The following is a 13867-nucleotide window of genomic DNA, read 5'->3' on the forward strand; positions in this document are numbered from 1 at the left end:
ATCCCTCTGAGCCAGCCAGCCTTTGAGGAAACCCTTTTCAAGCTATACTGTGCCCAAGTCAAGGCCCAAGACATTTTGGCCTGTTTTCGTTTGTTTGTTTGTTTAAGCGATTTTCTTGAATTCAGGGGAGCCCTTAACGCATCGCACTGCGTGTGCACCAGCGTATCTAATATTGAAATTATTTTCCTTACCACTAAAGATCCCTACTTCCACGTTCAATCAACAAATATTTACCTAATTCCTACTTTGTGCCAAGCACGGTGCAAGCCTGTAAGGGGGAAAGAAAGCTAGGGTCTCAGATGAAGCGAGAGAGGCTCCCCAATTACACATTTTGTAGGAACATCCTCTGAGCCAAAAAGGAATGTGGGATTGGTGACGGCTGCCTAACTCCTCTCTAATATTGATGCTGTTTGTGCTGTAAAACCCTGTTCTTGCCATTTTTCAATGTAAAGAATATGCTGATAAAATATATACACAGGCACGTCGACCTAGAGAATTCTTTTGGGGGCAGTTATAACCTGGGTGGGGGGTGATGCTTGAAATAAGCCGTGAGATTGGGGGGCAGCTTTAATTCTACTGATCTCAGAGTGTGGACAGAATGCTCTGGGCCTCTCCCCATGCCCCTCCCAGCTGCCCTCACTTCTCTTTTGGGTTTGCTCCGCCTTGGCCTTTCTCCTTTCTTCCTACTGCCCTTGGAAGGCTCAAGGTGGAGACCAGCACGGGACAGCATGGTGCAGCGTGCGGGGTTGGGAGGGGAGAGAGAGGAGACAGTGAGCGATGCCGCATTAGGTTCCATTCCATTTCGAAGCCGTGTCCCATTAAAACACGTTACCTCTTCTGCTGCTTGCTGGTCCCGCAAGGCAATCACATTCCTAATGAGTTTGTTAAAAAAGCCATTCAGTTCATCTCGGTTCTTATTGGGCAAAATCCGGGCCAGTGGGACCATTATGGATGGAAATGATACTTGAAAGAGAAAAACAAAAATGGCATTGAAAAGGGGGCGATCATAAACCAAGGTTGTGAGAGGCCGGTTGCCAGGAAGCAAGCCCTGGCTTGAAGGCCTGTCTCCCCCCTGAACTGCTGCTCCTCGGAGGAGGGGTTTTACCTCATTCCACCTCTGGACCCCTCGCCCATCCTGGCACGTTGATAAACACACAATTCAATCCCCGTTTCCATCTGGCCCTCGAGAAGTCAATCTCATGCTTATAAATTAATTTTCCAGGTCCTGGATATGAGGGCCCAAGCCCTTTGTATTTCATCAAGAAAGAACAGAGTGCTGGCCTCGTTTCCAGTCTTTGCAAGTAGTAGAAGCTGATCTGCTTTCTCACCTTTCTAGTCACTTGCATCCCACCCCCCACAGGATAATTGTCCCTAGATCTACTATCTGAATTGTCCCTAAAAGCTGCCACTATAGCTGCTGACAAGGATGTTGCCCCATCCCCTGTGGGTGCCTCCCTGGCTGTGCCATGTGCAGCCTGGGTCATTGCTGCCATGTCCTTGGGACAGGGCTACCTGGGTCAGGGACACTTATCACCTCCTGGGTGGTGACAGGGAGCTCGGCTCAGTTCAGCTTCTCAGCAGTCACAGTGGGCCTACTGTGTGCAGGTATTGTGCGGAAGCCGGGGTGGGGAAGACAGGTAACCTGGGAGTCACCCATCACATATGATGCCTAGTTTACTGCGCATTGGGCCTCCAGCAGAGTTCTTCTACAGAGGATTTTGCTGGCGGGGAGAAATATGCCCAGTAAAGGCTTTGGGTTCCAGCCTCGGCTCTCCCTTTCTAAGCCTCGGTTTTCCCATCTGTGAAATGGGAATGAGGAAACCTTTCTCATGGGATGAATACAAGCACTAACTGAGGCAGTGCATGCAAAACCCTCGGCAGAGGGTTCGGCTGCTGTTCTCCCGATGGTGGTGGTGAGAGAGGCCAGGGCCACCGGTGTTGGTAAGAAGTGGCCCCCAGCTGGTCACCAGGAGAGACTGGGTGGCTCTGGGAAGACAAGGCCCCTGAAGGGCAGGCTCCCCAGGGTGACTCCCAGACACCTCCAAGTGCCCTTCCCTAGTGGCAGAGACTGGGTCCTGAGAGCCCCCTAGCACCACCCACATGTCGCAGGGTCTGCCCACCTGGTGGTAGCCCAGTGTCATCGCCCTTGACAGGGGCTATACGTACAGATTAAAACCAGGAGACCTCTGGGGATAGAGGAGGCAAAAAACCGCCTGCAGTGCTTCACAAAGGGGTCCTCTGGAGACTTTTGGGAGTCCACCTGGGTGCTGAAGGCGACACTGGCCACCACGTCTGTGCTGTAGCAGCTGTAGCACCTGCGGGAGAGGGAACCATTTGAGTTTCGGAAGGATTCTGCCATTGGCCCACCCGTCATACACCTGAACAGGCATGAACCCCTTGTCCACCTGCTCAAAAGAGGGGCGTCCTGCGGTGTGAGTGAGGGGCTGGGAGGAGGCCGCTGGGGTGAGACCCTCTGCACAGTGACAGTGGAATACCAGAGGAGACGCTAAACATAACTGGGAGCTGATCTGAACACAGGTGGGGAGGGGGGACAGTGTCACGCAACTTCCAGGCTGTGGCAGCTGTAACCAGCCAGGCACAGTCCAACACCAACATGTATGCTGTAAATTTCCTCCCATGATGGAGGGAAAACAGTGGACCCAAGGCTATGCAGTCACCCCAAAGCTGTCCAGAGCCAGCATCCGATGATTAATCGATACAGCGCAAATTGTGATGGATGAATTAACAACCTGGTTGTCTAGTCGTATTAGCTCTGTCCCCCTCTTCCTCCTCATGGGTTCTGTTTTTATAAGAGCAACAAACAAAAAACAGGGGCCCTTCACTCTCAAAGAAACACAAGACAAACTTGGGGAGCAGCTTCATGAACATATTATATTATTACAGAAAACACACATTGTATTTTAGAAACAAACAGATGGGAAAGTGTCTGGCAGCTCTAGAAACATGAACCTCTTGGGTTCTAGGAAACCTGCCCCCGCCCATGGCCATTTTAAATAGAAAGATCTTTTTTTTGTTATCTCATAGGAGTAGTCAGGTTATTTCTAAAAGGGCTAACAACTGGGTATTCATATCCTTTTGTAATTAAAAGGACTATTTTTTGTTTGATGTAGACACGCACTTATAAATTCCTCATAAATTCTCATAAGTTCTTTAACCAACCACTTATCATGAGGAGAAAATGCCTCCAGATGACTTCTTTTATTTTGACTGTATTTATCGAAAACGTCCCTACAATTGATTACGCATCTCCCTGCTCCTATTGCAACAACAACAATTTGATGGCTGACAGTGATTTCATCTGATCCCAGTGGTGGAGGATTGAAGGGTTTTAGGTGTCATTGACTCTGCTTTTCTAGCTGCTCTCATCTTCTTTTGGCCAACTCAGGCATCTCATGACCAGAGAGAATGTGCACAAGAGAACTGTGTAAACAATGTGGTACAAGGTCAATGCCAGTGATGATTATGTTATTATTTTATTAGCAATGATAATAAGGAGTTGGCTTCTGGCTTATCAGCCACCCCTATGTTACCCCAAATCTGCCATAAGTGAACATAGGACAACTGGGAGAAAAGCCAGATCATCAGTCATTTAAATTTGGTGTCTACCCCTAAGTCATGGCTTCGAGGCTGAGGTGCACCACAATTTTTCTGCAAGTGGAAATGCAACACTTTTCCCAGGACCCTATCCTTTCTGCCTGGGCATATCCTGCCCACTCTTGGGCCTGCAGAGGTCAGAGGGCGAGTCCACCCACAAACCGCTGCCCACTCAAGGCCCCCCTCAACACACCACGCTTCCCCTGGGCTGTGCTCGCATTTGCTTCGCATTTTATATGGGTTTCATTTCTACTTATTAGTCAGTCCACCGTGCTTTTGCGAGTGTCTAGCATTTCCATAGTTTGCCGGTCCCGAGGTAATTGTCCGGTAATTATGTACAGTTACAAGAAGCAGCAATTCAAAAAGGCGATTTCTCGTCCGTAATGTAGCCCTTACCTCTGGATGTCGAAAGCGTCCCCAGATTCCGCATAGCGTTTTAGGTGAGCCAGGAGAAGGTCGCAGGCTTGGCTGATTAGGGGTGTGATCTGATAGCGGAAAACACGGGTGTGATTAGGACACCGTGCGGGAGCAGACCTAACTTAGCTGCAGGTAAAGAGGTTTTGTGTGGTGCTTCCTGGAAAATGGGCATTATTTCGAAGGCAACTTTCATGCAGTTAAGAGTCAAGCGAAAGGGCTGAAATTCACAAAAATGAAATACAATAGCTGTAAACGTCTATTTTAACTTAAGCAATCTGTTTCTTGGAACCAAAAGAAGAATTTAGAGTAAATACTGTGAAATAATTATGGAAATGATCATTAAGAGCTTAGATGGAAATGACAATCTGTACTTGGTTTCATGACATTTGGTTAGCATTAGAGAGTAAATAGACCGCAATCCATATGTACTATCTCTGGAATTAGCCCAAATCCATGTTTACTTGGTTTCAATTATTCTTTAGATCTTCCACTACAATATAGAATCTCAGTAGCCAAAGGAACCTGAGGTTGCCCCTTTCAGTGCTTCTCATTCAACACAAAAATCATTCTTAGAGCATTTCTGATAGATGGGTAATCATTTCGGCTTAAATTGCTTACACCTTCAAATACAGGGGAACCCTGGACTTCCGGAGGCCTTCTATGCCCACTCAGGACTGTTGCTGAATGTCTTTTTTTAATAGTAAAATATTTTTATTATGGAAAATTTATAACAGAGAGAGAGAAAGAGGGAGAATGATGTCACGAACATATGAACATTCATGTAACTAGTTATCCAGCTCCCACAAATTGAGCTCTCACTTTGGCTGCCCACCACTTTGACCCCGCTGGCTGGCTGGAGTGGGTGGAATCCTCTGTGGGGCCTGATGGGCGCCCACGTGACTGTTCATTCTCTCCTGTATGTTTGAAGCCACGCTGGAACTCTTGAGGGGAATCATTTTATCGAGAGCGCATTCTAGAATAACGCCATAGGGAAAGCAACATGCTGTACTACATTGTTCTGAGCATTTCCTTTGGAAAACATATTGTGAAATGTTATCTGTGTTTAGATTTGACCTTTTTGATGCAAGAATATAAGTTCCTTAGGGTATGGGAGATTGTTGTCCATTTTTGCGTCCTTGGCACCTAGAACATAGTAACTATTTGTTGAATGAATGAATGAATGGATGGATTTTAATGATTACATAAGACCCACTCTTTGCTCATAAAGTCTTGAGGCGTTGGGAAAAGTCCTAAAATGTTATTTACTTGTTAGAAGGTTGTTGTTGCATTGAGGCAAAATCTGACTTCTCTCCCCTCCTCTGCCCTCCCCTCCCTCCCCTCCCCTCCCCTCCCCTCCCCTCCCCTCCCCTCCCCTCCCCTCCCCTCCCCTCCCCTCCCCTCCCCTCCCCTCCCCTCCCCTCCCCTCTCCTCCCTCTTGTCCCCTCTCCTCCCCTCTCCTCTTCTCTCTCCATCACTCCTGAAAGGCGGCTGAACACAGCAATCCCGTAAATCATAAGTAGACTGTTTCCTTGCACGTCAATCACAAAGCCAGATTATGTTGACTTTTTTTAGTAGACACATAACACAGGCAAATATTGAGGTTCAGGTCAATGAAAACCACAAGGTCTTTATCCATGTACCATCACCATGTGCAATTGATTTTTTTGACATGTTAGGGTCCATTCTTTGAAAGGCTTTACTTTTACATTGCACGTATTGTTATAAAAAGTTTTCCTATCATGTGTTCTGAGCGGAACAATCTAACTGCCTGAAAACATTGGGGTTTGGAGAAGTGTCACCAGGGGCCCAGCTGCTTGCTGTGTGGGAAGCAGAGAGGGCATTCCTGCTGTGTGAAAGTGAGTGAGCTGTGGCCTGAGCTCGGGGCTGTGTGGGTTCCCAGGGCCGGGACAGTGGCCTGGGCAGCCCTGTGGGCAGCTGAGCAGACACGCTCACATACCCAGTGGAGAGATGGCAGAGCCTCTGAGGCCCTCTACTGTTGCCAAGACTTGGAGGGAATATCTGGACAGGGAAATCCTGGAAAAATGGATTTTCTACTCATGAAGCCATAAGGGCTCAGAGCACTGGATTGTTTGTACTGGGCCAAGGTTGTACTCATTCAAGTCTTATCTCCTGCAACGTGGCTACTCCTTTGTTGCATTTGAAATTTGGTAAATGTGCCGTCTAAGCCTTCATGTATTTGATCCATGTATACAGGATCAAACACAGAGCCCGACGCCTTCCGCTAGGTGGCTATTTAAGGTAGTCACAGAATCGGTTATTGTCACTGTTTCTGGCCAGCTCTGCATGAGCCTAAGTAAATTTCCAGCCAGGCAGCATCTTGTAAGGGAGGGGTACAGGGGAGACTCTGTCCAATGATTGGCTGCTGCAGAAATGTGCTTTACTGCATCTCCCTATCCTGAAGTCCACTCTAAAAAGAAATGAGGCTGACTATCCCGATTTCCTCTTGATAATTCTGGATGGACTTTTCAAGACCACTGAATTCTAGATTCTCACAAACCATCAGTTTAATAATCTGTCAGCACGAAAGTGTGTGTGATGAGCCGTTTGTTACTCAAGAAATCTCAGACCACCTTAATGCTTGGAAGACTCAGCGCTATTTAAGCTGCATTTTTATGACTGGCTTCCCTGGCTATGGTCCTTTCATTAGTTTAATAAACTTAGTGGTACAAGTGAACTCTGCTTCAATAAAATCCCAGGTACAAAAATATCTTTCAGATTTAGTTTAGAGGAATAGTAACATGGTAAAAAGAAAACTACTGTTTAAAAGGAAGTCTCTTTACATGTCAAGATCAAAGATTCCTTAATGTACCAAAATGCGATGCAACATAAAATTGATTTACATACAACTCTTCAGAAGCATGCTCTGCGTATAAGGAGGGCTCCACTCATACTGAATCTGATCATGTACCTGGACAGTGCAGAGGGGGTGGACCAGATGAGATGCCCACCACCGGTTCTTCCACGTGCTTGTGACCAGAATTCTTTGTTGCCAGCTGGCATGATTTTAATTTTCTATCACACTCTGCCTGCTGTCTGTCGAACTGAATGGATAATGACACTTTTAGGTGGGTTAATGTGATATGAGATGGGGCATGAATTATGAAAAATGTTTTAAAAAGCAATGCAAGGAAAATATTATCAGACAGGAGAGCAGGATCTGCATGTTGGCCAATAGCCATAGTCTCAGGTTTTCTCCCTTGCATCCTACACAAGCAGTCACGGAATATTTACTTACACGCGTTGCATGCAAACAAAAGCTCTCTTTGATGGGCTTGCGATCATCTTTATACAATCCCCAAACCCCTCAGTTATTGCCCTAGATTTACAGACAAGCAGGTAGAGGTGACTTGTGTAAACACGCGTGCGGATGAACACACAATGCTGTCGTCACACTCGTCTTAATAAGCCTCTCATTTGCTTGCTACATTTCACCTTTGTAGCATAATGAGTGATTTCCATTTTCATTTTTTCCGATTTTATTTAAGGCACATATGTTACACTTCCAATCAGATAAAATAGTATTGCTATTGGACTTTTAAAGAGTGATTTCTTCCTGTGGGGTACAGTCCAGCAGCCAAGCCTGGGGAGAAAGCTTCCCATCTGGCTCCTGTCACCTCTCACGTCGGTTATCTCCATCACCAGCTGAGTGTACGGCTGGTCAGCTAGTTGGTAGCTAGCAGTAAGCACCAAGGGTAAGGTACTGTCCTTAGCCTGACAACGAAATTCCCCAAGGAAGGAAGCCCTTGCTAACCAGCAGTTCGCCATAGAGTTAAAGTGGCCCAGCTAAAAACAAATGGACAGAATCTTTACTGACTGCGCCTGAGGCATTCTGAGACAAGGTGTAGAGAGAGGGCAATGGAGTTAATTTTAGAAGCTGGAGAGGGTTTTATGAGTGGGCAAAAGAGACAACTTATGGCGTAATGACGCAGAAAGGCTAAGACATTTTCCTGCTCAGAGGCTTCCCTCTCCACTTTTAGGCGATCCCCATTGCAGATTTCTTCATTGGCGATCATCCTTGGAGTTCCTTCCTCAAGACTAAGACTTTGACCTTGTTAAATACACTTGACCCTGGAGAGGGCAAACGCTCAAGGCCACTGCCAATTGTTAGGTTTCCTCTCCTTGGCACTTCTTAGTCGTGTTTGACCTAACCTCACCGAGTCTATTTCTTCATCCCCAAAGTGGCAGGAAGAATAACTCCATGAAGAGTTGTGACAAAGATTAGACACAAAATATGTGAAAGGCTTAGCACTAAGAGGCAGTGAGAGTTCCAAGCATGGTGGCCGTCCTCCAGAGGACACCCATGCTCCCAGATTGTGCTGAATGCCGGGCATCATTCCCTTTTCTCTCATTCCTCACCGACAACACCCATTGGGTCCACATGTTCCTGCCTCACCGTGTTATTGTCACTTCCTTTCTTGCATCTGTCTCTCCATCTTTGTTTCCCCAGCGACCACACTAATTCAGGCATTGCCACTGGTCTTTCCACATCCTAATCCATCCTGTATGCAGTCACAGATTGGCCTTCTAAAAATACTTGTTATCTGAGCAGTGTTTTGCTGAAACCCTTTGGAGATCCCCCTTGACTGAAGGACATAGAACAAGCTTCTGATCCTACTTTCCAAACCCTTTCCGAATCCTGACAATAACCATGTGAGTAACCTTAGAGGCTCATCTTCCCGCAATCGAGCCTTCCTAAGAGACCACAGCCCAGACTGGCAGCTTGATTACACCAGAGAGACCCTGAGACAGAGGCACCCAGCTAAGCCATGCCCAGATTCCTGGACCCTCAAAAACTATGAGCTAATAAAGGGTTGTTTTAAGCTACTAAATTTGGGGGTAATTTGTTACACAGCAATAGATAACTAATCCACTCTCAATGCCACTATCCCGCGGCAACTCTTAACACGTTGTCATGTATTCTTGAAGTTCTCGGCATTTGTTCTATCAGGAATGAGCACAATGCAACACATCCAGTCGATTCTCTAGAAATAGCTATGTGATGACTGATTGCCTGAATGTTCCCTGAAGGACTTGACATAGAAAGTATCCAAGAAACATTAACTCGTTAAGGTGCCCTTAGCATGAATGCAGTTCAGTTTCCTGGGAGCTGGCCCCAAATGAAGACCTGAGACTCATGGTGGCTCTTACCTCTTACTCTGGGCAAGTCATGTGACTCTCACTGAACTTGGGTCCTCACCCTGAAATGTGGAGCTAATTGCAATGAGCTATAAGGTCCTTTTCCATGGACATTCTGGGATTCTAGGGAGGTCACTAAACAGGTTGAGATCCTGCTTGAGGACCATAGAAAGAGCAGGCAACTTCCTGGTTCATGGCAGTAAACAGCTCCGTGGGCCCATCTACTTGCTCCAACACATGACATCCCTGAAAAAGCCTTTTTGTATCTGTTTGATTTCAGAATTACATCAAGACCTAAGAGGCAGACTCTGGTTATTTTTATGTTCAAATAATTTAGTAGAAGTGACAATTAGGACACCAGATCCTCTGACTCCTGGCTTATTGCCTTTTTCTCCAAAATCAGGATGCACAATCCTTTTGCTCCTCGGTTAATTAATGTCTAGGTTGTAATTTCACTCAATCCAGTCTGATGCCATGAACTTGAAAAACAAACACCACCAAGCCTTTGGAGTTCCAAGAAGGCTGGAGAATGGAGGCAGCCCGAGTGGTAGGGAGACACATTTCCTGAGTGGGGAGGGCAGGGGAGGGTCTCTTCTGGGTTACTTTATACTTCTAAACTGAAATGACCCCGCACATTGCTGGTGTGGAGGCTGGGTGACTCATCTGTCACCTATGAAGAAGGATTCAGAAAAGACACCGAGTGGAGGCCACCACCCTGAGACCAAAACTCGGCCCCCAGGAGCCACCCCTTTGGGGCCACGGCAAAGTGGAGACGGCAGAGGGACGACATGCACCTCTTCTCATCTGCCCAGGAGGGTTTGCCCGTGGGCCGGGGGACATCTGGCATCTTGGAGGCTCAATGGCTGAATCAGAACCTCTTTTCCTCAGGCCTCCACTTTCAAGTACTTAGCAGCTCCTCGCTGTTTTGTGAAGTTAGCACCAAGCACTCCCCACACCCCTGGCAGGGAACTGCAAACTCTACCTGCCTCAACCTACTTTCCCCATTTGCTTTCACTAAGCTCTTGCGTGCACTCTGTGTTCCAGCCACTTCATACTCCCTCTTCCCCAACACACCCCATACTTTGTTGTCCAGATGACTTTGTTCCTGCAGCTCATTCCACCTGCAACGCACCTTCTCCCTCTGTCAAAACTCAGCAAAAATTTCAGGGCCCTGTTCCAATGCTACTCACCCCCCCGCCCCCCAAAGATGCTTGAAAGGTGGTGTGAGCAGCCACTGTCTTCCACTACCTGGAAATAATGTAGGAATACATGCATCTTCTATGTTATAGACCCCTTAAAGACAGGAACTGATAAATACTGGTTGAATTTTATGAATTTAATGTTTCATTCTATTTGGCACCCTTAGACCCGTGGGCACTGCTGTTTTGGGATGGAAGTCAGAGGGCGATTTTCTGAAAAAAGTAAAGGTCAGCTAATAGGGCTGGGAAATGGTATTGAACCATATTGTCGATTTAAAAACTAGAAAAATTAATACCCAAAAGTGCTCTAAACTGGTGACTAACAAATATGAGTATCAGTGAACAACACTAACAACCTCCTTCTGCCACCCAGACATTAAAAACATCTGTGACTTATTTTTATGCACAATTTCCTGCTGATATATATCAGTTCTAGCCATCTCAGTGAATAATCCAGTGTCATTTCTAATAAGTCAGTGGCTCCTGTCAAGAGTGTGACCAATGAGAACTCACCCCGATGAGGAGGTGGCTGCTGGCGTTGCCAGGCAACAGCCAAGCTAGGAGGCGCATGGAGATGCTCTTAGATTTAACCAGCAGCAAGTCAGAGTGACATTATAATTCTGGCAAAGGAGAGCCAAATTATAACCCAGGATGGGGTCCCAGTGATGAGGAGTGTGTTTTCTTTTAAATGCAAGTGGAAAAGGAACATTTTAACCAGAATTTAAACAGTCCATCATTATATCGATTTTAATTAGGAGATTAGGTGTCAGTGGAATACAACTATGTCGCAGGATAATGGTCTCTTGCTGTTAGATAAATACCCAGACATTCTGGAAAACGGGCCACCGGTCAGGCAGGGACAATGTATTTTTGGATTCTGAAGTATTTATCACTGCAGCCACACTCGGTTATAATGGCTTTCATTTTTATTGTTTGGAGGGATTAAGAAATAAAAGCGAATATTAAAAATAGACGGCTGGAGGCTGATGGATCCAAGAGAAAGCTGCTCATGCTAACGTCACTGGAAGACCGGCTTCTGCCATAGAAGCCCCTGTGCGTGATTGTCTGAGAGTTTAGGGAGAAAATGTGAAGGCCAAGCTAAGCTGTGATGATGACTGTAATTCTGCAAAGACTTCTGTGCCGAAATGTCGCAGCTATGTATTTACTCATAAGCAGGCTAGATTAACTGAGAGTTTTAAAAACCATAGTCATTCTGGAGTAACGTGTCTCCTCCCAGGCAAGCAGGGCCGAGGGGGAGAACAAGCACGTCTGCCTCCGCCTGTAAGATTCATACATTATTGACTGGGCCCTCCCGATGGGACACATCTGGGTGAAAGTGAAAAAATCAGGCATTAAGCCGGACTTCCAGTGACTGTGGGAGGTGCCAGCCTCCTCTGTTGGTCTGACTTTTCTTGAAGTGAGTCCCCAAGCACGGATACACGGTTGGCTACTTTCCTCTGGAGCAGCACACACGCACAGCCTCAGGCTCTCATGTATGAAGTTGCCAGTTCCCTTGTATCTGCTCAGTGGGTCACCACCAGCTTGATTATCTGGGTGAGTGAGAAAATGTCCATCACTTCTATTGGGCTTTGAGGATGGAGAATATACCAGCTGCCATATTTGGTTGGGTCCATAGTCCATCCAATTTGGGGTTTGGTCTCTGCTCAAGAAGCACTTGAGTTGCCCATGAACTCTACCTCCAAAGACATAGTGCTCAATTGCCTCATTTCCTCTCAATAGTTGACTGTGACCTTAACTACCGATGTTTTCCCTAGTGCAAACTTATTTGAGCCTAGAATAAACAAAGGTACACAGATTTCCCTCCGCAGGTCTCTCCCAAGCCTTTAATATGTTAAGGTAGCCCTGGCTGGTGTGGCTCAGTGGGCTGAGCGTCATCCCATAAACCAAGAGGTCGCTGGTTCAATTCCCAGTCAGGGCACATGTCTGGGTTGTGGGCTCAGTCCCCAGTAGGGGGTGTGCAGGAGGCAGCCGATGGATGTTTCCCCCTCTCTAAAATCAATAAAAACATATTTTAAAAAATATGTTAAGGTACTTGGTGAATCTCTAAGAAGATGGTTTGCAATCTTTTATTGAATTGTATGACCACGCGGCCTTTTCAGGCCTTGGTGATTTCAAATCCTTTTCTTTGGTAGTAATTCCTAGCTTGAAGTTCATCGTCCTGTAAGTACAGTGTAAATGCTTTGCTCCTCAGTGTATTGTTTTATTCTTGCTTACGCTGAAGGTTTAGCTGCCACTTTTGTGCTGACATACACAACCTTAGAACAGCCTTAGCAACTTATTCCAATTGATTTAATATTTTTCAACTCAGAAGAGCTTAGAGAAATATACAAATGTATAGATTTCCCGGTGTTCTCCCTCTTGCAGATGAGTTATAAAATTTAAAAATAAAATTAGTGCTAACCTGGGTCTCCAGGGAATCCCATTACTTCTATATTTCCCTCAGAGAAGAATTAAATTAGCCTCAGTTTTGTTTCCCAAAGTAAAATCTATTTACTTCCTGACCCATAATAAAGTTTTACATGATCCCATTAATAGTTTTTGGTACAGAATCTAGCAAAGGCTCTAAAAATCTAAGTAAATCTACCAATTGCCCCTTTTAAAAAAAAAAATCCTTTAGGGGACAGAGTGAAAACTCTGGTGGGTTAATCCAGCAAAATATTCCCTAATAAAAGAATCAGTTGTTTCCCCAGCACTGCTTAGCTGTCCTTTAATATAAATCTCGATAACTCATCTGTCACTGGGCTATGACTTCGATGGTCTCTTCTTCCAGAATTAGTCACAAATCAATCAAATTTTCACTGGTTCTCTGTCTTTTTCTATTATCTCTGGTACAACTTAAGCCAAAAACCAATTTTATTTTAAATAAAAATATGGATTCATGATATAATGCTGATTTTAAAGTAACTTCCAAGCATTGTTGACTGAAGCGGCTTAATACGCACATAAATAAAGCCAGGGCCTTTTGAATATTAATGACAGACACACTGAAGGACTTGGGTTCCCAACATGCTACAGGAAAAAGCCTCAGACTTCCAAGGGAAAACAAAGCTTGATTTCCAGAATGAACTCTGAAGTCTGATAATAAAAGCCCAAGAGCTAGTTACGAATTCAGAAAGGACTGAAGACCATTGATATTTCAAAGCTATTTCTGGGGAAACTGACTCAGGAACCAGAAACCCATCGAAGTGCGGGCTCCTGTTGGTTCTCTGGGCTCCTCCCGTCTCTGCCTCCACCCAGACCCTGCGTGCCCACCCCCCTCTTTGTGTCTTTGTGACCTGCTACATAGGATGTCCCCAAAATGTATACACACCGTAACAGCTGATAGCTCAATTTTGAAAATGAAACGTATTTTAATAACACTGTCTTTATAATTATTCAAAGTGTGTGTATATATATTTTTGGGATAGCCTATATACACGGGCGACTCTCTAAAGAGAAAGCCAACAGTTGGTTGCATC

The 13867-nt window shown here is 45.6% G+C and overlaps 1 protein-coding gene across 1 annotated transcript in view; it reads right to left on the reverse strand.

Annotated features, from left to right (window-relative positions):
- TBXAS1 (thromboxane A synthase 1) overlaps positions 1-13867 on the reverse strand; it is a 127374-nt gene that overhangs the window by 44201 nt on the left and 69306 nt on the right. The window contains exons 6-8 of the mRNA XM_081148131.1: positions 4012-4100; positions 2167-2315; positions 833-963 (exon numbers count right to left, since the gene is read on the reverse strand). Of these exons, the coding sequence (XP_081004257.1) occupies positions 833-963; positions 2167-2315; positions 4012-4100 (369 nt within the window). The remainder of the gene's footprint in view (positions 1-832; positions 964-2166; positions 2316-4011; positions 4101-13867) is intronic.

Source organism: Miniopterus schreibersii (assembly GCF_964146895.1).
Source record: "Miniopterus schreibersii genome assembly, chromosome: 9".
In the NCBI taxonomy this organism is placed as follows: Eukaryota; Metazoa; Chordata; class Mammalia; order Chiroptera; family Miniopteridae; genus Miniopterus; species Miniopterus schreibersii.